The sequence below is a fragment of the Gouania willdenowi genome, chromosome 21, assembly GCF_900634775.1.
Source record: "Gouania willdenowi chromosome 21, fGouWil2.1, whole genome shotgun sequence".
Taxonomy (NCBI): domain Eukaryota; kingdom Metazoa; phylum Chordata; class Actinopteri; order Blenniiformes; family Gobiesocidae; genus Gouania; species Gouania willdenowi.
Genome location: NC_041064.1, coordinates 22,239,016 through 22,262,817, shown reverse-complemented (window position 1 = coordinate 22,262,817; position 23,802 = coordinate 22,239,016). Strand labels below are relative to the sequence as shown.

The following is a 23,802-nucleotide window of genomic DNA, read 5'->3' as shown; positions in this document are numbered from 1 at the left end:
ATTTAAGCTACTGTGAAGTTGCTGTTGAACTTTTGCTTAAACCTGGATTAAAGCTTGAAATTGTTGAATGACAGAGTCTCATTTACTTTTTATTTTGAGATTTGTTTATGCATTTTAACTCTTGAGGACAATCACAACAAAAAAGTTTCACTTTTGACAATATATCTGATGTCTACAGTCATTTTTAAGTGCATAAAAAATAAAAATAAAAAAATAAAAAATTATTTTAGGCAAAATTACTCAGCCCTATTAGCAACCACCACAGTGGAAGCTAATAGGGATCCAATGAAAAATATAAACAAATAAACCCTGTCAGTTTGTTTAAATATGTTACAAAATAAAGCTTTGTACTCACTCCTTCTCCAATCCAGCAACTACACTGTGGACGTAGTCAACGTCCGTCTGATGAGATAAAAGAGCAGGGAAATAAAGGAACCTTAATGGCAGGAGAATCTGCTTCATAATATGTGTGCCAGCTATCACATCTTTCTTTCAGAGGTCTAGAAAAGTCCTTGCTTTGAAACATCATCACTGTTTTTGTAGCAAAAAGAAAACAGTTTTAGCTATAGTGTGTATATGTAGAACATCACAGATAAAATACAAGTTGCTTTTATAAACAAACCTGACATGACTGTCAGTTTGTAGACAACTCTCACCTCTCCAACGAACACTATAATGACACAGTCGAGCTTCTCCTCTGGCGACAACTTGTCTATTAGCGAACGCAGCGTCTCCGACAGGTACGACTTCACCTTCCGCTTCACTGTGGGGATCCCCATCACCATGGTAACTGAAAGGGCGACATAGTGTGTCAGAACGTCAGGCTGTATCGAACTAGAACCAAAAGAGAAAACTTTAATGTGCAGACTGACATATGGCAGTGGGTAGAATGAATGAAGGACACCATTTGTTATGCATATACTGAAATGAACAATTCAATCAAAGAACTGTAAACTCAGGGAGGAAAACTGAGGAGAGTGCACCATGCTTCATTTCCTCTGGGCTGAAGACTATTTTTATGTATGAAACAAGTCCCACTTTGTGTATAGACTTGCCATCCAGAGTAAAAAACAAACAAGAAGACAGACATAAACATCCCCCCATTGGTTGTCATTATAACTCAAAACCTTTTCCTAAATGTCCTAAATCTAAGAACGTAGATGTACACATAAAAAAATATTATCACAACAGAATATAAAATTATTAACCATCTTAAACGGTTTCTAAGCAAAGCGGTCCCCTTTGACTCGGACATACGAACGAATGGAGCTCAAACCTATATCCCCTACCCACTTTGTGGGGGAGTAACACCTCACAGCACCTTTAATACTATGTACTATTGTAATTGAAATATCCAAATTAGGAGGACAAACCTGGTTTCTGTTACAATTTGAAAAATCTATGAATCGATTCATAATGGTTGATATTACAATCACGATTCAGCATTTTTTTCTCCACCACCCCTAGTTTAGATCTATGTGACTTTTCCTCTACATTTCTTTCTCTTTATCTTTTAGGACTTAAGAGTAAAACTTTAAATTCTTCATCTTTGCAAGATGATCAGAATCCATCATCAGTGTTAGGAAATAATCATATTGAATCCTATTTATTTTTTTGAACATCAACAACAAAAAGAACAAAAACAGACATAATCATCACAAACAAAATACTGTCACCTGTAAAAAAAAAAAAAAAAAAGAAAAGGAAAAAGAAAGTAAAAACAAGGAAGGTGAACTGTTAACAATGTCTCACATGTTCACCAATTTTACATATCCCAGTGCAACATTCAGAACATTGGTGTTAGTAGAGTCCGATGTGTCACCCTTTGGGTTCATGCTTCAAACCTTCTACAGTAATTTTGATATTTAACCAAAAGCAAACAAATTTGTAACACAGAATCAGTTTTAAAAAGAATGACAAAATGAATGTATAAAATACCTTGTATGTGATAAGTGTATAGATAAAAATAGATGTGAAGTATAAGGGATCAGCAAGATTACAGAAACCACGCTGTCAGCAAAGAACAAAGAACTGAGGCTACAGTCAAAGCATACTGAACCCAGGTGGTATCGGTGGTAATGCTAAATATTTATTTGATTATTTTACAGATGAGAAAACATATTCAGGCAGTTCAAAGGCCCCTGCACTACCAGTTATACACATTAAGCCTACATCTCATTTTTGGTCGCTGACACCAACATAAGAACCCAGTTTTATGCTCATGGCTGAAAAAGATCATTACCTTTTGCACACAGAAAAATAAACATACTGTACAGTACAAAGAATTGCTCTGCCTCGAGAAACAGCAAGCAGTGGGTGAATAGTAATCGCACGCTGGTGTGAGAAAACAGGCTAATTATCCGACGCCAAGTCTGTTTAACACATCAGTGTGAAATGCACATTTGTCCGTTCCAGGTTTTCTTTCCTTGTTTCCTTCATCATTCCCCACACCTGGAGCTTTATATCTGCTTCATGCATAAGTTAAAGGAAAGGCAAACAAGGAAACAGGGATCTTAGTTTCATCTGACTTACCAAGTAGGGCAAGATATTATTCAAGATAATGAGGAATTAATGATAAACAATGCTGCTTTTCAGCTGAAAGATTGGGGTTCAATTCCTTTCAGAATCAGGTTATGAGTTGCATTCTCAGCTTTTTTCTTTTGCAATTTTCGTTTTGGGGTTGGTCGGGGTTATTTAGTCCAACCGACCAAAAAACATGTTAGGAAATTACATTTGTAATTAGTAGGTCATTATTTAGATTCACTTACCATAATTTCACTTAGGAGTGAATAAATGTAAATATGAAAATTGGCTTGGCTCTATGACAACTGGCCTACGCACCTGCAAATCTCAGCAAATTGACAAATTAGGAAAAAAATAAATAAAATACTCCAATCCTCCATTTGGCTGTTTTAATCCATGTATGGTTTGTTCTTTAGTTATTTTGTTTCAAAACCAAATTAAAAAAAGACAAACAAACAGACAGACTTAAAACCAAAAGGGAAATACAAATAACAAAACAGATAAATGACATTTTTCAGTTTTAAAATTAAAACGACTACTGGTAAATAGTGAAACCTTGTTTGTATGATTTCTGAATATTTAGTGGAAATTGTTTGGCGAGAGATACATGTTTTAAACTGATGTAACACTACGCAAGCTTCAAAATAATGTTGCACCTCTCTAATATCCGTGCAAAGTACACAGATTTTTTTTTTTTGTATCATTAAATTGTGTAAAAGAACCAGAACTACTGCTCAGGCTGAGCTTACATCCCTAATACATTGGAAGAGCCTCCAGCATTAGCTTCAAGTATGAACAGGTAGCGTCTCTGTTGTCTGTGCTTCTCCCCCCCCCCCATCTGTACCATATGACATCAAAGAATCTGATTCTGTTGGAGGGTCTTCACATGCAGGGGCCATTTTATACTAAAAAAAAAAAACATATACTTGCTTATATTGAGGTAATATATTTTCCTAATACTTTTTTTTTCTTGCCCAGAAGATGTGCTACGTGAATTTAATTAATAACACATTTACACCAAATCCTGGGAAATCGTTCGGGGTGGAGAGGCTGAGGTGGAAGTGCTACAGTGACAACATGCTGACTAAGCAGACGAGGGCATCATCAAGGAGCTAGATGTTCTGAATGAGAGAGCAAGATGGTGGATTTGAGAAAGGGTGCCATCCTCCGGAGTCATCTGCACAGCGTGGAAAATGTGTCCCAGTTCTGCTTTATGTTTCTCACACATGCTGTGTAGCGACACCCACCACCACCAAGAAACTAGGTCGAGGATGAAAGGAGAAAGTGGGAGGCAGGAAAGAGACATGACAGAAAAACACTGGATGGCAGACAGTGAAAGAACGATAATGCATGCAAGTGCAGCGTGAGAGGCGGTACCACCTACTGCTCTGCTGCCCTTTCATCTCCACCATGGAAAAAAACAGAAAAATAACCCACCTGCACTTCTGTCAGAGAAATGAACTGATCTGACACTACTGTGTAAATAATAGTCTCTCTCTCTCTCTCTCTCTCTCTCCTCTCTCTCTCTCTCTTCTCTCTCTCTCTCTCTCTCTCCTCTCTCTCTCTCTCTCTCTCTCTCTCTCTCTCTCTCTCTCTCCTCTCCTCTCTCTCTCTCTCCTCTCTCTCTCTCTCTCTCTCTCTCTCTCTCTCTCTCTCTCTCTCTCTCTCTCTCTCTCTCTCTCCTCTCTCTCTCTCTCTCTCTCTCTCTCTCTCTCTCTCTCTCTCTCTCTCTCTCTCTCTCTCTCTCTCTCTCTCTCTCTCATGCCATGCCATGCCATGCCATGCCATGCCATGCCATGCCATGCCATAAGGGAGGTCAAGCACCTTAGCTGGCAGCTCTGAAACAACTGCTTTAATGGGTGAATGAGGCTGTTAATTTAAAGTCTGTAGTTTTACCTAAGGAGTGATGGCATGCAATAAAAAGTGCAGCACCTGCCCACACCTCCATCTGCTTCAGCAAGGCCCTTAATTGTCAAGGGAAGAGGTACCGATAAATAAGTCTGAATTGTTACAACCCTTTCAAAATAAACAGTTATTCGAAAAAAAAACTGTGATAGAAGAAAACACATTGATTTCTATTGAATTCGTAGACGTTTAAGAAGAGCCCGACATGCATCCCGCACATCTTCACCAGCAATAAACAGAACCCTGATTATTATCTCATATTTTCAACATGTGGGCACCAGTTCTTTCTTTTTCTGTAACACCATAAGCATCAGTTAAAACCACAGCTATCACAATATACAGTATATATATATTTTTTTTCTATCTGGCTTTTTAATGACTCCTTCACTGCTTTTATTCTGCTTTGTGTATCTCTCTTTCCTGTATTGTCCTTTTCTCTTTTTATGCATTGAGCCCAATTTGTGATGTTGCTGTTGAATGTCCTATTTTCATTTTTGATTGAATGCCGTTTGAGTGTGAGCAGCTGACTGGATGAATTTCCTTTAGGAAAAATAAAGTCAAATGTCATTGTGTGTTGGTTTTGTTCCTTATGTCACATTGAAGAAGCACAGCCAGTCAGTGTAGTGTTTTTGAAATTCAAGCCACTTCAGAAACTTGTTCAAAGGAATGCAGTTTCCCTAAATTTCTATGAACATGGGTCACCTGTGTGACATGTGAAAAGACTGAGATTGTTTAAAAAAAAAAAAAAAGGGGAAAAAAAGGCGAAGATCTGTTGAAGACTACGTAAAATTAGGCTTTACACGATCTGATTGGCTATTTTGCATTTTATGGAATTAATGTTGGCTGTAATGTCTTAATTCGCCAATCCGATCAATGACGTCATTGTCGCGATTAAAATTTCTGTAGATGCTCCCATTGCATTGTTTTACCAGTCTAATTTCACTCACATTTGTGCACAACAGTGAAAACCTATGTACGAACGACAAAAATGTCTCTTGGTTGGAGCGGAGTGGCTGAGAGCCAGACTTCCCCAGTTTAACGGCTCTTAAAGCGGGGCAGCGTCTGCTGTTAGTATCTGTGTGTGTGTGTCTATGTACTATATGTGTGCGCGCTCATTTTGTTAAGCATTTGCCAATCGCTCAAAAACGGCATACAGCTTATAATCAAACTGCTGCAGTCAAACAGGCTCTGACAACAAATGCTATGTTCAGGTACTGCATGGAAATTCTTCAACTCCTCCACTCCCTCGCAGTCACAAGGCTGCGTTTAGGTCCCAAAACATGGTACCGTTTTAGAATTTTTTAAACTCATTAATCGGTGATAGGCCAAAAAATCCTGATTGTGTAAAACCTACGTAAAATAAAACTATGTGAGAAAACGTCAATGTGAGGATTAAGTCAATAGCTCGATTTTTGAATGGTTGATCGTTTTTCTTGCACATTGTCTTATAAATACTAACTAGAGAATAAAAAAGATTCAGTCTTATTCACCTCACCTGGTCAGAATGTTTTGGCTGTTTCTGTAAAACAGAAATTGCAAACATAGATCTTGTGTATCTGACCCTCAGGCAAACAACGGAGCGGAAAGAAAGCTGTAAATCATTCCCAACGGAGAAAAAGAGATTGAAGAAAGATCATCCAAATTTCGTTTCAGACTTGCTAAATAGTTAAAAAAAAAAAAACAACTGTATCAGTGTTGTTGCTGGAAACAAATAAAGAAAGAAATGACTAACAGGTCACATGAATGCTTGTGAAAGGCTGTGTATGAACCAAGAGATGCTAGGACACCGTTTAAGGCAGAATTACAGACAGGCAAATCATTTCAAATGTTGAAACTTAGCGAATATCTTAAATTCAAATCAAAGTTTCTGTCTAAAGAAAATTTCTATCTGATGAGCTCATTAAAGGGTACCTGTAGTGGAAATGTAGATAACAAAAACTATGGGGAGCCGCCATTTTGGTCAGGATATGTCGCACTTTCATTGATTCCCGTTAGCTGTTGCTAGGCAAGAGTTTTCCGTTGGTCTGCAGTTTCTGAACTTTTATTTTGCATCTCTAAGCCAAATAACGTCAGTCAAAGTTAGCCATATGTTGGCTCCAAATTGATTGATATGTGAGGACCACTTCAAGCTGAGCTGCTATGAGAGTGATTTGTGTGCTAAGCTAATGGGCACGAAGCTAAAGATACGTCTGAAATCAGACGTGGTCCCGACAGATTTCCTTCACAGAAAGTCTCAATGCAGCTTGTAAACATACTTGTTCAGACCACTAATACGTATCTGCTTACAGGGGATACTATGGGCAGCAGTCATGGCACTAACCGCATCCCAACCAGATTGTTCCCTCTCATTTCCTTGAGACTAAATGATAAACTGTCAGGAGAATTTACATGTTCGTTAGGACGCCGTCAGGTGCTGATTCTCGGAGGGTGTCGTACATCATCCTGTCCATGAACAGATTTCCTTTCATGCAGCTTTTATGGCAGTTGCTAGCCATATTTTTGCACTTCCAACACCTAACTAATCAGCCTCTTCTGCTGGTAACAAAAGCTCTGTCCGTCAGGTCGTTGCTGAGAAAGGTGATATTTAATCCTCTCGTAACATACAACCTGGATGCTGCACTTCATCACTGATGGAGAGGTTACACACGACTGCTTCGAGCCAAGAGCGAACAGAAAAACTACACTTCCCACAATGTAAACATAACTGTTACGCTTCTACCTCCCACAATGCACCATTTCTTTAAAGTAAAAGGCCATGCCGATCAACTATGTGCGTCATATACTGACCAAAATGGCAGCTCTCCATAGTTTATTCCACAAAACCATTCTAAAAAGTCTTTTTAACTCATTGAGTGTCATTCACGTCTATTGACGTCTATAGACGTGAATTGTGCTTTTCGGCTGGGGTTGCTAGGAGACAGTGTGACGAAGCTCTCCGTTGAATATCTAACTTGTAACATGATGCAGTGACCAACTGGTGACATATAGGTGGCAGCAGCGCACCTTTGGATGAGAGATCAACTGTAATGAGCAGAGCTCAGAGGAAGAGGCAAGGAGTTTACAAGACAGAAAATGGCGCTACGAGAGTTGATGCTGAAGTTCCAAGCAGCTCACACTCGGCCAGAGCATGTGTGGAACCTAAGTGGACTATTGAGAGTGTCGCGATAGTGAGAGAAAACAATCAAAAAAACGGGGCAAGCGTTGACACTCGGCATGTCCGGGATGAGGAGGAAGTTGCGTTTGTGGGAACTAACAGGGGGAGAGACTTAGGACGGACAAAATACAGTAAGAAACCATTCAACGCTGACATAGATAGCAAATTAATAACAATGTTGCCATCAAAACCCTGGTCCTAGTGTTGTTTTTTGTAGTTTTATAGAAGGAAACCAATGTTGAAGTGTTCCTAAAGCAAAAAAAAATTGCTTCAAAGTCACTAATAGGTTTTTTCAGAAAAAGATGTTTTTCTCAGCTTTTTGTCACAAACTGGCAATTTGTGTGAAACTTGCCTCTATTCAACTGCTGATTACAGAAGAACGAAACAAAATATTTTTTTCTGATGAAATTAAAGACTTTAATCTTTCTGAATCTGGTGTTATAATTCAGATTGTCATAGGACAGAATATTCTGTGGGTCTTTAAAAATTAGTCAAAATGCCCTAAAACGGCTGGCACTGAGTGGGTAGAAATTTTGAAAAAGGCTGGCACTGAATGAGTTAATGTTTTTTTTTTATAAAAAGATGCACATATTTTGTTCATTGGTAATACATTGAACATTTTTTTTGTTACATACATTTTCACTACAGGTACCCTTTAACTACAAAGGCAACAAAATGCTTGTATTGGACCGGAAAATAAGAAGTAGTAGATGCATAAATCAGTGTCAGCAAACAAGAGACAGTATCACCTGACGTGGGCCCACTGAGGCAACAGAAGCTAAACAGGAAAAGTCACATGGCGTGCACACAATCTGTGCAGGGGCTAAAGTTTGTGTGGAGTCATTTGACTGCCTGTCACAAAGATCAACAATCACTTCCCAGTACTACCTTTGCAGTGCATTCCAATGAACACAACAGGCAGTGTTGAAAAAGGCTCTGCTTCATTTGGTAAACCTGACCCAGAGGAGGCCTGCAATTTTGCCTTCTTACAAACACCTTCTTGTCTTTCATCACCCTCGTACATGTGGCAATACCAATGTAAATGGTGTGATATTTAGAGCAGAGTTATGTCGCCTCTCGTCTCCTGCTGTGCATCTTTCCTTTTTCTTTATCTCTCAGTGACATCATACATTTCACAAAACAACCAATAAAGTATAGAACAGGTTTGTCCCCCCTTCTCCCCTCTTTCTTTGTCTGATTTGCCTTGACCTTCTTTTCACTATTACCACGAAAGTAGAAGCCGCGTTTGATTGGCTCATCCCTAAAAGTGACGCCCACAAACCCAAAATCCCTCGACCATCACATTTTCAAAGCCAGATAAGGAATCCTGTTAAAATAACATGATATAGTGGGGGTCACACACTGAAAGTGGCTGCCTCAGGGGCAAAAGGACACAAATGTGAAGTGAAAACACTGCTGGGAGTAAGAGTGAGTATAAAAAAGAGAAACTGGAGTGGAATAATCCACATGAATCAGAGGCTACTTGAGTCACAGTAGATCTCTGACTGGGAATGCTGTAACAATTTATGGTTAAGAAATTAAATATAGCCATGTCAAGTTACACTACAGAGTATTATTTGTTTTTCCAGAGCCATTTCTATCTAATGTATCATTTAATACATTAAATCATGTTTCTAAGATGGGTTCTTATCAACTACAGTTAATAAGACGTTATTTAGTTAATTGTTTATTATGTTGTTCCTCTTTAGTCCAGGGGGGACACTTGTTTTGAACGAGCCACAGACTCAAAGCTTGTTCACACTTGACCTAGTCCCCTGTGTATCAGGAAAGCCTGGCGGGCCTTACTTTGTAATTGTGCTGCAGGGAATAGGGGTGATAATTAATCGATTCTATTTGCAAAGACATTAAATATAAAAATAATCCTGCCTTTTCACAATTTACAAATTCTGACAGATGAAGTTACACTTGAAATATCACATTCAATTATACGCACAGAAGCTCTGCCAATAGGAGTGAAAAACGGCACTAAACACTTCCTAGTGCTTTTTTTGCACTTAAGCAATTTGCATTAAGGTTAATTTACAGCAAAGGTTTCTCATGGAAATAAACTTTACCACCTCCAAGCCTTAGAGAATATTATTACCGTACTAATCCCAGAGCACAAGAAACTACACAGATGATTCATCCAGCTCTTTAAATAAAATGTGTTCAACTGAGTTTATTGCCATGTTGCCCTTTGTATCAATTTTCTATGGAGATGTATTGATTATTTAACGCCATGCAACAGGCTTTGTTGTAACTTATAACTATTGATATGAATCTATATAAAAGTTCAGTTATAAATAACTTTAAACAAGAAGTGAGCTAAACTAGCTTGAGAAGGAATTGGAAGTTTAAAACACAAATGATCGATTTTTATCCAAAAATGTTTCCTTCTACTTTCCAATTTTCCTAAATGATACAATTTCACACAAAACCATAAAAAGTGGCAGAAAAGGGCAGCAGTCTCACCTCCTGTGCGACCCAGACCAACCTGCACGGCAGGGTGCAGGCTGTTCTCGTTGTTGAGCAGGTGAGGCATGTGGTGGTAGATATTTGGCACCTGGAGAGGCTTCCTGTTGGCCAGCTCCTTGAGTAGTTTCTTGGTTTCATCTGAAAGCATTAACAGACGGAAAAATCCTCAGAGGAGGGTCTTTTTCTGTTTTTGATAAATAAATACGGGGGCATGACTTATTTGTTTGGGTAATAGAGATGTTTATTCCCATGAATCTGAAGATACGATACACAATTTGCATGTCACGATGTGATATGTCCAGATATATCCCGATACTAAACAACACAATATACACTGCAATATCAATAATTACAAATTTCACCTTTACAAGTACAAAATACTATCTATTTTATTCTTTTTAAACTTGTGAGAAGAAGTAAATACTAACTGTAATTCAAGTACCAATATAAAAAACAAGTAACCACATACTGTGCATCTATAAAAGTGTTCAATTCTTTTTTTGAAAAAAAATCCGTGTGTGTGTGTTCGGGTCGTATCAGGTCGAGGCGGGAGGCAGTGGGATTGGCGATTGACGTACCTTTAAACGGACTTCAATTACATAGATCGCTTTAGAACCAAAGCATTTTCCACTGATCAGATGGAGACAGAAACATTAAGCCTGATATGCATGATCAGAGCGTAATATTTGGCGATTATTATTAATTATTGTTATTATAATTAGCATTATTATTATTATTAGTAGTAGTAGTATAGTATTTTCCTTAATCCGCTTCCAACTTCTAAACACAGTCAAGCATTCAACAAACTATTAATATTTATATTAATTAGTATCGTCACTGTTGAATCATCTCAGTCTTACATGTTGCTGTTGGCCTAAAAAGTTTAAAAATCTCTTCTTTCCTGTGTTGCTGGTGGTAAGAGCTGCAGCTTTTTCTGATCAGCTGAGGAAAATCCCTGTGCTGATCTCATATCAATATGATTTGCATATGTAAATGTTGGCATGGATAGGGACGGGACACGTGCGCTCACATCCCCGCTGATTCAGATGTTCAAATGACATGTGCATGGATCCAGTCGTGGTCACAGATTTGAACATCTCAATTTTTACGAGCGTATGCCTGTCTCTGGATTGAGACGTACGTTTTTTTTCACACCATTTTATACGCAAGTCTTTGTACATGAGGCCCCAGGAGTTTACGTGCAATGCATATGTTAGCGCAATTAAATGTTTTTTTCAATAAAAAACATGATTAAAAAAAACGATTTGGACATTTTTTGGATAAATATGATAACCGTGCGATTTTTTTCTTACTAATTACTATATAATCATAAAAGACTGGTGGTAGTTTTTTTTTTTTTTTTTTAGCAGGAGATTTTTTACAACTTTTTTTTACTCCTTTTAAGTTTTTCTTGTGGCTTTTAATTAAAGCTAGATATTAAAAAAAAAACAAAAAAAAAACAAAAACATTTTGATTGCTTTTTGGAGATTACAAACATTTAATTGTCAAAGTCAAAGCAAATATAAAGTCAGCATTTGCAACTTACCAGAGAAGTTTGTGAGAGCATCTTTGCTGTTGTTGGTTTCTGAAATGGCTCGACGAAACTGCTCCAGAATGTTGTTGAGCTCAGAAGAGCGCTGCAGCGTCCTGTGCTCGGCCACGCGAAGGCGTTCTTTCAACGCATGAAACTCCCGCTGGTACGCTATCAGCTTCTCTGCAATAGCACAAACAGGCTAATATTAGAAAGGTTATCAGGCAATATATTTACATTTTCAAAAAATGTATTTTAATTAGCAGCTTCAGAGCCGCGGGTTGACACCACCACTAGCAGTCTACCTATTTAATAAATACCTAACAATATGACTCACAAACCAACATAAAGCTGTTAAAACTATTTATATTTTTATGGATACATTCAAAAAAATAATTCATCATTAGGCAACATTTTTGGTCAGGCTTGCAAAAAGCAGCACATTTATGGGGACAGTAAATAAAACTCTATACTACCTCTTCTTGTTTTTGGCTTCCATCTACTTGACACATATAAAACATATAATTTGTATTATCAAAACTAATAATGTGTGTAAAGCCAATTCATTCACCTCATTAAAAATGATTTACTTCATCTGTAAGATGTAAAAACACATTATAGTGAGAAGGTTGCATTTAAAAGCAAAAGCAACATTTGGGTTTACAGCAACATTTGGAAGAAAACATAATTAAATTCATATTAATAAATTAACAGAAGATAAGCTATATTATCATTTTTTTTATCTCATTAACATCAACATTTTCATTCATTTCATTTTTAATAGAACTTAATTGTGAATACTAAGAGAAATGACTGCTCATTATCTTTCCAAGAATGCTTTAAAAAATTGATATGCCAAATCTTACAAAGAAAACTATATTTCCACTTTTCATGTGACAAAAATGGAATCCTTTGAGGTCACATGAGCACTTAATCCCTGTTCATTGTTCTCTGGGTGATGTTTTGTGCCCTCTCAAAAAGTCATCCCAAAAAACAAAAACAATAATGCCCTGTTTTTTTCCCTCTCTTTATCAGTCGGACTCAGTTTTTGTCTTTTAAAGATGTCCAGACTCTCCTTCTTCAAAGAACCAGTTTGTTCTTCCTGACTGTTGATCTCTAACTAAGACACACAGACAGATGCTGTCATTTGGCTTCCAGCCCTGAAAAGGTCAACGTCAACCTAAGAAAAACTTTCATCTTCCCATCAGTTGTTTGATTGTCCAACAGACGACATAGAGAGATGAACCACACCTTTAATCCCACCATGGAAGCACAGCAGTGACAGCAGAGAAGACTAAGACAGACATACTGATTGATGATTCAATACAACTCTACAAGTTTCCCATGAGCAGATATACATTTTGACACAAATTCAGAAATTCAAACCTACTGTATATACTTTTTTTTAATAATTATCAGTGTCAAGGCAGTCAAGTCATTAAACAAATTGTCATTGACTGAACAAATGACAGAAAATCGAGTAACATTGCATGCTTTATTGATCAAGACTCTCTGGAGGACAAAATGGGTGTAGCAGTGCATTAACCAATTAGGAGTACCTGAGGCCTGGTATACTTCCATAAAATCATATTATCTTTTCACCACCAGAGGCAGTGGGGGAAGGGCTAAGTGGCTTTGTTCTGGGTTTCAGCCTTAACTATGTCTCCTCTCCATCTTTCTGTTGATTTTCTGTATTTCACACCAATGCAAACAACACTACAAAACCCTTTTGGCCTTGCACACTATTAGAGAAAGTGCAGTGCATATGATGGCACTGATAAAGGAAACACAAGAATACCGCTTGAAAGAATGCACGACACAGTCCAGCATCTAACCAACTCTTGCCAGGTCGCTCAACAGCAACTTCAATCATCTGTCTCTGACCATTCCAAAGAAAAGTAGGAGTCACTGGTAGAGACGCTGAGTAAGACAATGTTGGGTTATACAGAGACAGATAAATAACTCCATGGAATATAATGTCAACTTGTCATAGGCACAAGTATATTCCACCTGATGTTATGTTATCCCGTCAACTCTGCTACATGCTGTCAAAAAAGCAACCAGCTAATCCTGACATTTGTGTTTATTTCTTGCACATTCTTGGTACCAACATTGTTTACACAACTGTGCCATGACTGTCATTAAGAAGCACAAACTTATGTATTTCTTGCTGTTAGAAAAGTATCAACAATGGTCATGCAAGTCAATACTTCACTGGTTAATTTTAATTTGCATTATTCAGCCCTCACCTTTCCAACCCTCTATTTGAAGCTACAGTTATAAGGATTGGTTATAATCAGGCATGAAGAATTGACTTATCTCTAATATGCCAAGTCAGTATTTTGATATTGAAGGAAAAGTTCACACTTCAGCAAGTAGTCTTTATCAGGAAATTTCACCACCCCTCTTCCCCAGCTTGACTGCCTTTCCTCTCACTGTTTAACTTTGGAGAATGACTAGTTTCCTTCCTCATGTTCAAAGGACCCAGCAGGTCAAGAGTTCTTGCCAATTCAGTTTTCTGATTGGGCCTTCTCACCACAGACTTATCTCTTCTAATCTTGATCTCCACCCTCCACTCTACGACTTCTGGGTAGTAACGATATGCCGATGTGGTTGTTTTGTCTCTGTGACCGCAGAGCCAAGTCTAATGGTACGTTCACAGGCATCAAAATCGTGCCTCAGGCCCATAGTTGAATGCATGTGCTCACTGAATCAGATGCTTGTCACAAGTGTCAAAGATGCTCGGGACGCGTGTCCAAACGAGTTGGGCTTCTCTGTTGCCGATGGTGTTCATGCAATGGGGCGACCGTGGCTCAGGTGGTAGAGGGTTGTCTTCTGATCGAGAGGTTGGGGGTTCGATCCCAGTACCTGACTATGTGTCGAAGTGTCCTTGGGCAAGAAACTGAACCCTAAGTTGCTCCCAATGGTCGACTAGCGCCTTGCATGGCAGTCCTGTCCCATTGGTGTGTGAATGTGAGAGTGATTGGGTGAATGAGCTGATATGTAAAGCGCTTTGAGACTGCTTCAGTGTGGTGATAAGGCGCTATATAAATATAGTCCATTTACCATTTATTTACAATGGATGATATTGTGGCTATCAGTTACGTTCATAATTCACCCAGTGACTGTGAAGTGGTGGAAAACATTGTGTTGAGAAGGCTGTACTTCCGGTCGGATGTATTTTGGTGTGACTCAGTGTGTGCACTGTGATGTTAGAGGGCTTTAGAGAAGTGTGATTGAATGGAGAATAAAGTTTGGAGTTCCTTGCTGAACACGCCGCCCCCGACTCCCATTCATTGGCTCTACATTATTGACAGAGTGGCTTGGCTTTATTTGAGCCGGGTTTCACCAGAGCTGCGCTTGGACGAGAGTCGCTACTTCCAGTTTGACGACCTGCTGACCTGCATTGGCGCTCGTATCTCCTACCAGGACATCAACTACAGGCGCTCTATGCCAGCAGAAGAGTGCCTGTCCATCTGTCTCTGCCTCCAGTTAGTGTTTTTTTTTTCACATTATTCTGAATACGTCATGGTTGGGGAATGCTCCTGAACCCTTTTCAAAAAATCATATAGTTTCCACTTTTACAAAAAGTGATTCACATTTCAAAGTTATTCGCAATTTACATTTTCATTTGCTAGATGGTGCTGCCAAATGACATACAGCTCACTTAGCTGTATAAGTTACTTCCTCAATTTTACATGACAATCCTCCAAAAATGTGGTAATCATGTTATTTACTTTGAGATGTATACACAACTTTTCTTTTCCAAACATTTGTTAAAAGAAGCGTTTTTAAAGGCCATTGCGAGATAATGGATGGAAACAAAAGCCCAAAGGACAACGTGAAATGTTAAACAGATTTTCTCAGTTTTTAGTAGGTTGATAAAGTAAAACTGTCTGTCCCAATAAGAAGAGGTCACACTGCACCCCTCAGCTTTCCCTGTCTGACCCTTTCCCTGAATTGTAGAACCAACCTCAGGCTCTTCTAATCCTCTACCTTTCAAGATTAGGTCTTTCTGGTCTATTCTTTCTTAAAGGCCATTTAAGAGTCAATCTGGTAGACTGCTCAACCTCACAATGTGTGCAAGCTAGTTCTATACAAACACTGACACATTTGTAGTCCTCACACCACACCCCACCCCACAAATGACCAAACACATTGTGCAAGCCATTGACTCACCTAGTCTTACAAACCATACAGCTTGGCAACGTTACAGTATCATACCACCTATTAATGGCTTTACTTTAACTTTATGTTGGACATGCCGAACCCATCATCACATCACAGATGAAAGGAAAGGTTAGAACTCTGGGAAAGTAAAGAGAGAGAGACAATTGCAAAGAGGAGGATAACTCTATTCTTGGAAAATGTTAATAGAAAAAAAATTGCTTAAGTTACAGGCAACATACAAACAGTATGTTCAATATGGAGGGAAAAATCCCACAAATAATTGTAATGACTTAAACTTCACTAACAAACAACAGTTAACTAATAACAAAGCCTGTGCATTAAGAATCGTTATGACTTATGACTGCCTTGGACTAAAGAACTAACCAACTGTTTAGTACAGTCAACTTTGGTATCCAAAATAAAATCTTAATATTGAAAAAAAAAAAAAACAACAACAGAGGCATCACAAATGCACACCCAGTAAAAGTGAATTCAGCCTCAAATAAATCACATACAGTGCAATATTAAGATACCCTGGCCCCTGTCATATGTGAAAAATGATCAGTAAAATCAATATTTAAGATAAAATAAAATACTAATCATTTATCAAGTTAACAGGGTGTAATTGGCGGTAAACATAATCAGGGTCTCCAATTTCCACGATTATGGAAGACAGAGAAATCCAGGAATTAACCTCCTAAGATGAAAATAGCTATATGACACGAAATAAACCCTATACATTTTCACTATGTTTTGGCCAATAAATGGGTGGGTAAATGTGTGGCAAGTGTTTGGAAGTGATAAAAACACTCACGCTATAATTTTATCCGAACCATACATAGAAAAACTACATTTACAAATTTAACCTAATCGCAATTGTTTTGGCATTATTTAGACGTTTAGTTTGTCAGTAAAGTAAAAAACAATTAGTACCCATTTCCAGTTTTTATAAAATTTTCCTATGAGGTGGTAAAAAACAGAATTGGGTTTAGCTTGAAATGGAGCAAGGAAAAATTTGAAACGGAAACGTGAAGGCCTTAAATGATGACCTCAAAGTTAAGGTATTGAGAGCAGGAAGGATTTGGCAAATATAAAGATTTGTCCAGTTTCACAAGCACCAGTTGTAATAAGTGAATGCGAGATCAGAGGATCTTCCAAACCACAGATCTTGAATCAAAATGAGGAAGAATTCATTGCCAAGTAGGTTTGGCAATTTAACATGGCATTAGTGATTTATTTGATGACAGGAAAAGTACAGAAGCAAGCTAATGACTAAGGTATTGAAAAAATGTTACACTTTTACATGGAGTGATTCGGAATGGAATGCTATGTACAAATATTAGGGGTATCCCGATCCGATATCAGCCAGAAAACGAATATCGGATTGCACCTAAAGTCTCCGATATAATATTATTATATTATATTAATTCAATTGTAGAATACTGTAGATATTATGCTGAAGGTTAAAATTTATGTAACCAATTGGTTAATAATAAATAGGTCCGTTTTTCTATTGTTCTCTGTTTGAGAAACATCACTTGATCAAAGCTTTTCTAACATTCCCCTAAGGCTGAACCATTAATCGACATTTGCGATACTCTCGCAACATCATAAAACGCGATTTTCTAATCGCAAAGGCTGCAATTTTTTTGGGGGGGACCGACAAGCTACATCCTTATCGGCACTGTTACCGGTATTTTTAAGGTTGCGTTAATCCTCAAGCCTCAGACAAGCATTGATACTGCCGTGCTGTCTGTCAGTCCTCCCTAAGAACCCTCATGCGGAGCTGACTGATGGAAGTGGCTACTGTAGACATTGCTCACCTCTTTGCCTCGCTTCATGAGTAGGCGTGTCTGTAGACGCAGATGAGATGTGTGTGCGCCGTGCAGGGTTCTCCACGGCTTAACCTTTAGCCTAGTCAATAGTTCTCCGCGGCAGCCACGCTTCTGCCATCTGTCGCGCCGCCTTCGTCTGCTCCAGTGGCGGCGAGTGCTGGCAGGCAAACCCGCTGCTTCGTGGACCGCTGGGTCGTCTCTGCGTAGCAGTCAAAGGCTGCGTAGGTTTCCTCACACATCGGCCGCAACCGTGCCTCGGCAGCCGGCAACATTTAGTTTGAGTAGTGACTTGCGATCATTTACTATCTTACAGCTAACACGTTGCGAGTTAATATGGCAAAACAGGGGTAGATCAACATAGTTAGCCTTGTTGTCACGAGCTTGTGCAGCAGCAGCCATCAGAGGCGCAGCTCACTAATTCTCGTTTTGCACAATTTTTCATCAAGTTGTTTGATATGCTTGATTTGAATATTTGTATTGTTTAGATAGTTGGTTTAGTGTTTTTTAATAAAAAAAAGTATTTATATGGTATTTTTACTGTTTTATTTATACATTTATAATGTTTTATTTAGAACTATTTATTTTGTATTTTTCATTTATTTCGTGTCATATTCTTAAAAATGTTCGAAAATGAACAGGTTGCTGTTCATTATTTGTTATGTTTTTTGTTATTTTGTGTTTTTCTATTGATGTGGAAAAAGTAAAGTATCGATAAAGTATGGGATCGATAAGAGTAGTAGTATAGTAGTATACCCATCCCTAATGTTGAAGTGCTTTACATTTTACATTTCATATTTATTTAAAGTTATAAATAAATCTGAAATGGTTTATTATGAAACAGATTTATTTATTGTTTGTGTTCATTGAAAAATACATGACAAGAGGCCCTTGAAAAAAATTATCGCATTTTAAATATTGAGGGAAAAAATCGCAATTAGATTATTTTCCAAAATTGTTCAGCCCTACATTCCACACTACAAAATAAGCAAAAAAAAGTATGTATGATAAGTGCTGATATTGTATCGTTCGATATAGGTATCGACTAATAATCGAGGAACCAATATCGGTATCGTATCAGAAGTGAAAAAGATGTATTGGGATTGCATTTTATTCTGTAAACAGATTTCTGACACAGCACCTGCTCAGGATGTATCCTGCTGTGTCTACTACATAGGCTGGAATAGGCTTACGCAAACTGATAGAGTAACACGAGTTAGTTCATTTGAATGCACTTATAAGATTTTGTTGACTTTTTGTTGTAAGGTTTTGAATATCTAAGCAAAAAGAAATGTGCAGTTATTTGAGATTTAGCCATAGAGGTAAAATTAAGAGAAGTGCTGTCTCACTGTAGAATGGAGGAGACGGACAGAGTTAAATGACTGTCAAGTCTGTGTTCCTCTCCAAGTGTTTGGACAGCTGACTGGCATTGTGCTCAATCACAGCAGGTCAAGTGACCACAAATAAGACAGCTAGCCAGAAGAAAAAAAAGATTGGAAAAGAAACCAAAATTAGTTATCCAAAATGTCTGACTTAGAATCAGCTTTGACCGAACACAAAAGTGTTTGCATGCAATGAAAAAAGAAAGTAGATTTTCAAAGTGACTCAACCCCAGAAGATCTCTAAACACCCACGTTCAGCCAATCCAACAGGAAGTGGTATCAATAACTGAGACATTTCATTGGAAATAGGAGGCTCACTGCGTTTATAACATAAAGCCCAGTCACGCACACTCAAAAATTGACAGAGACATCTACATACAGTCATAGCAGGTGCAAGCATCTAATACAGAAACGCACACACACACAGCCCGCACCCCCGTAAATGGAAAACTTGGGAAGTATGAAAGTGGTTTATGGCACACACCAGGATGGGGACCAGTGACCTAAAACCTGAACTAAATATTTGCTTTGCGATATGATGCATTATTCTGCTGACAGGGATTTCGATAATTTGTGAAAAAGCAGTCATGATCTGCCAAAATGCTTATTTTGGTGCTATATGTCCAGATACCTGCACATGGGTGGCAGGACCAAAGCAAAACATTTATGAAACACAAATGAAAAATATCATCTCGTCTAACTTTAAATTGTGATAATCTGTTTTCCCTCCACTAACAAGTTTTGTTTACATTCATATAAGAACAAAAATAAGACTGTAACCTCTGGCTTTTTGTTGACACATTGCAGCATCTCTTACCATGTTGTTTTTACATTTAGCTCAGCGGTGTTACTGTAGCATTACACAGTTAGCATTTTTTACATGCCCACAGCTATCAAGCTATCAGGGTTCTTGCCAGCGCTGTTGAGCGTAGGGGCTTCCGACGTTGTAATTTTGCTCCCCTACGGAGTAATGATGCCCCCTAGGTTCATTTTTTAGCAACGTTGGGGGGATTTTCTGTTATTTTTTTCCATTTTCAATCGGTACCGTCTTAATAGTTGTTGCACACTTGGGCACATAAGGAACTTCCAGGCGTGCACGGGTTGTTTAAACTCTCTTTTTATTCTCCATAACACATAACGAGAAACACATACTGTACATCAGCCGCACCGTCAGTTTAATACAGGCGATCTGCTCAGATGCCCGTCTTCACCCGAGGACCCAGAGGATCCCTGCCGCCACTTAGCTGCCCCCGATGATGCCTGTATACTTACTCCGCATTAGTAACCATAATTACAGTCCAATATAAACAGTGTGCTTCAACCAGATGTAGTGTGTAGCGCACATGAAGCTGCTCGTCATGTTTCCAAGTAACTCACAACGGAGCATATTAAATGCTTGACTATGGATGTGAATACCGTTTGATTGAAACATGTTCGGGCTTAAAGAGATATTGGTTCATTCTGGTCGGACTGGTTTGGGCCGTGTTCTCTCGGGCCACGCCTTCTTTTTTGGCCAGAATAAATGTGTGCATCCTCTGCGTGAGTGCACGCGCGTGTACGTTCCAATATGACTGCAGGTCCCACATAATACCTCATTTAAATTTGAAAAGCGTGTCTTGGAATTAGTCTTTAGAATAAAATATTTCTTTCTTTTGTATTAGTGGAGGACATATACTGTATATATATATATAGGTCCTTCACTAATAGAAAGAAAGATATATGTTTATATATATATATATATACATACATACATACACATACACAGCATGAGTAACTAACTACATTCATCATCAAATTTAGCAATTCAACAAATAACGTTCACCTTTAAAGAAAGGCTGGAACAAAGATTAAAAAAAACAAAAAAACCAAACCCTACTTAAGCATTATTTCACTAAATTTGGCCCTCAGAGAGTTATACATTTTAAAATTGTCCACGCCAATGGCATTCACTCGTGCACCATGCGATCCCTCTATGCTGTGAAAAATTCCTGGTGAGAACCCTGGCTGAGCTTACAAGTTGATTAAGGACCTCTCGTCTTGTACAAGTATACGTGCAAGAGAGAAAACCAAACACGGTCCGACTCCATGTAACGCTTTGTACTTTGTACAAAACAGTGCATATTGTCGTAGTTCCAGAGAAACCTTAGATGAAAATAACCCTAGCATGTCTATGTATTCAGTTGTAGCAGCATTAAATTTGTTTCCTCATCAGAAGTGTGTCTTCTACTCATTCTTGTTGTTTTCTTATGTTTTTTCTGTTCAGAGAGTTATGCAATCACCTCCTTCAGGGGGGACACTCGCAAGACAAAAAGTGTGGCATGCACAGAACCCCGTGCCTGACTACCATCGAGCTGGTGTTCCTACATGCGCTAATAGCTTGTGTGTCAATCACATTATCTGGGTGTGTTGTTGATCAAACTACAGATTGTCCACTTCCAGTAAAACGTAGCCATTTAAATGCATTTAAAAAATCGGATTAGGCCACTAATTCGTGTTGTCAAGCTACATGTAAACACACTCAGTAGGTTGAGATTGTATTAGGTCACCAGCTTGTAACTGGCCTAACATGCAAGCATGCACATCCTCATGCACGTGACAAAGAGAACAGACGCCCACTCAGGAAAAAAAAACCTCTGCTGTGCTCCATGAGGTCAAAGGCTCCACGGGGAGCTTTTGAGCTACAGTGTGTTGATTTCTCTCTGCCACCATGAGGCTCGATTCTTTAAATAGCAGCATTTGTGGTTCCTTGCTCAATGGTATTTTTTGTACATCACATAGTTTTGCAGACTGAAAAGAAGAAAAGCAAGAAATCCAAGGATAGTAAATAAACAACATGTGAGAACCCTAGCATTGGACTTTGTCACACCCTTCTTCCCAGTACCTCTTTGATAACCGTATATTTGTACCACTGTTTGAACTTATTTATGTTTGGACATTGCTTTAGCTCCCTGTCAGTCTGTTCCAAGGTTTCAATAGAAAAGCAAAACATTTTTAAGTTTTAATGGGAGTAGAATTTTTGTTGCTCAGAACATGATTTGTGCTGTTTTAAAATGAACATATGTTATGTGAGATTATGTTAGGTTATTTCTTTTTACACAAATAGACCGAGAAATTTATTCTAATGAATTCTGACAATCTTGACCCCATCCAAAATAACATCAATTTCCATTTTTTAACGATGGATAGTTACTTTATCTCAAAAAGAAGACAAGGCCATCCTAAATATGGTGCATTATGGCGCATTCACACCAAACGCGTCGAAAGCGGCAGGTGTACATTCACGATATGTTTGGCGCGGTTCTAGGAGGTCCCTAGCACTTCTAGAAAACAGTCTTCTCAACAATGCTCAAAACGCATAATGGTACCATAACGTAACGTACCATTACCATTACCAAACGCGTTTTGAGCATCAAAATCGTGCCTAGTTGGACGCTTGTCACCAACGTCGAAGATACTCGGGACGCGCATCGAGGGGAGGGGCTTCTCTGTTGTCGGTAGTGTTCATACAATGGATGATATTGTGGCGATCAGTTACATTCATAATTCACCCAGTGACTGTGCAGCTTCACCTGCGATTAAACATCTCATCAGAGCTACAGAAGATCTGCGGATAAAGTTGTTCTGTTGTTGTGGACAAGACCATCTATGCCAGGGACTGGAAAGTCTGAAACATTGTAGTTTAAAAATATAAATATAAAATATTCTGGCCCCTAGTGGTGAAATAACTGATGCATCCTTGCGTCCATTGTTTTTGTTTCATCATTATGGTCTGGAATGATGTCATCAGGATAATTTAAGTTAAGTTTTGATAAATTTAATTTAACCTAAACAATAAACCTGATCAAATTCAGTAAACCATTGATCCCCGAGGGGAAATATGGTGACTGTGACATTAATGCTGTTCTCATACATCGTTATATGACATAATTAAAAAGGAGCAGTCAGAATAATCAATGTCACTACAACCTAAATCTGCCTCTTAATTGTATCTTGCTTCAATTCTTACATACATTTTTGTTTAATTATTATTAAATTTTTTTAACAAGTATTTATTTTTTATTATATATAATTTTTTTCTGAAAATATTTTTTTAATATTTCTAAAAAAACGAAATTTTAAAAAATTAAAGTGGAAATCATGAAACTTGGAAAATAAGAAAACGGAATTTGGAAAAAAATAAAAGGGATTTTATAGGGCCCTCATCATAACACTGAGTTAGCTGATGTCGGTACGGCTGCAGCTTGGCTAGTGCTGCTGCTGGGGGGCCTACGCAACCAGTTTTAGTCAAAAATGAGAAGGGAAAATTTGCTAAATTTTGTTATACTTTCTCAAAAAAGTGTAATAGTTTTTGTTGTTTACAAGTGTTGTTAAATGTTGCACTACATTTCACTTAATTTAAAAATACTTAGTATACTGTTCATAGTTTGTACTCTCAACTTTATTAAAGGAAATTATGCTTCTAATCTTTTGTCTTTTTTTTGCCCCTGTGGTATCGAATATGGTATCGACTTTTTTTTTTTTTCTTTCCCCCCTTTGAGTATTGATGTGCCATTGTCCTTTTTTTAACTTGTGTCTGTGTATGGTGGACGGGGTTTGTACGGGGTGGGTGTATTTTTTTTAACTATGTAAAAACACTTTGAGCTGCATCTTTGTATGAAAAGCGCTTTTTATCAATAAACATTTATTGATTGAATATATTTCATCAAGCTGATAAGATGCACAGTCATCACAACATGAAACCTTGGCTGGGATAGTATCTAAAGACTGCAATGATTTAGAATAGAAGGTACAATGGAATTCTTGTACATGTACCAGAGTCAGATTAAATTA

At 38.1% G+C, this 23,802-nt stretch overlaps 1 protein-coding gene across 2 annotated transcripts in view; it reads right to left on the bottom strand.

Moving 5' to 3' along the window:
- The window catches only part of mgat4a (alpha-1,3-mannosyl-glycoprotein 4-beta-N-acetylglucosaminyltransferase A), a 41,248-nt gene that overhangs the window by 13,810 nt on the left and 3,636 nt on the right, over positions 1-23,802 (bottom strand). For both annotated transcript variants that reach the window (XM_028436356.1, XM_028436357.1), the window contains exons 2-5: positions 11,604-11,771; positions 10,055-10,195; positions 657-790; positions 356-402 (exon numbers count right to left, since the gene is read on the bottom strand). In XM_028436356.1, the coding sequence (XP_028292157.1) occupies positions 356-402; positions 657-790; positions 10,055-10,195; positions 11,604-11,771 (490 nt within the window). The remainder of the gene's footprint in view (positions 1-355; positions 403-656; positions 791-10,054; positions 10,196-11,603; positions 11,772-23,802) is intronic.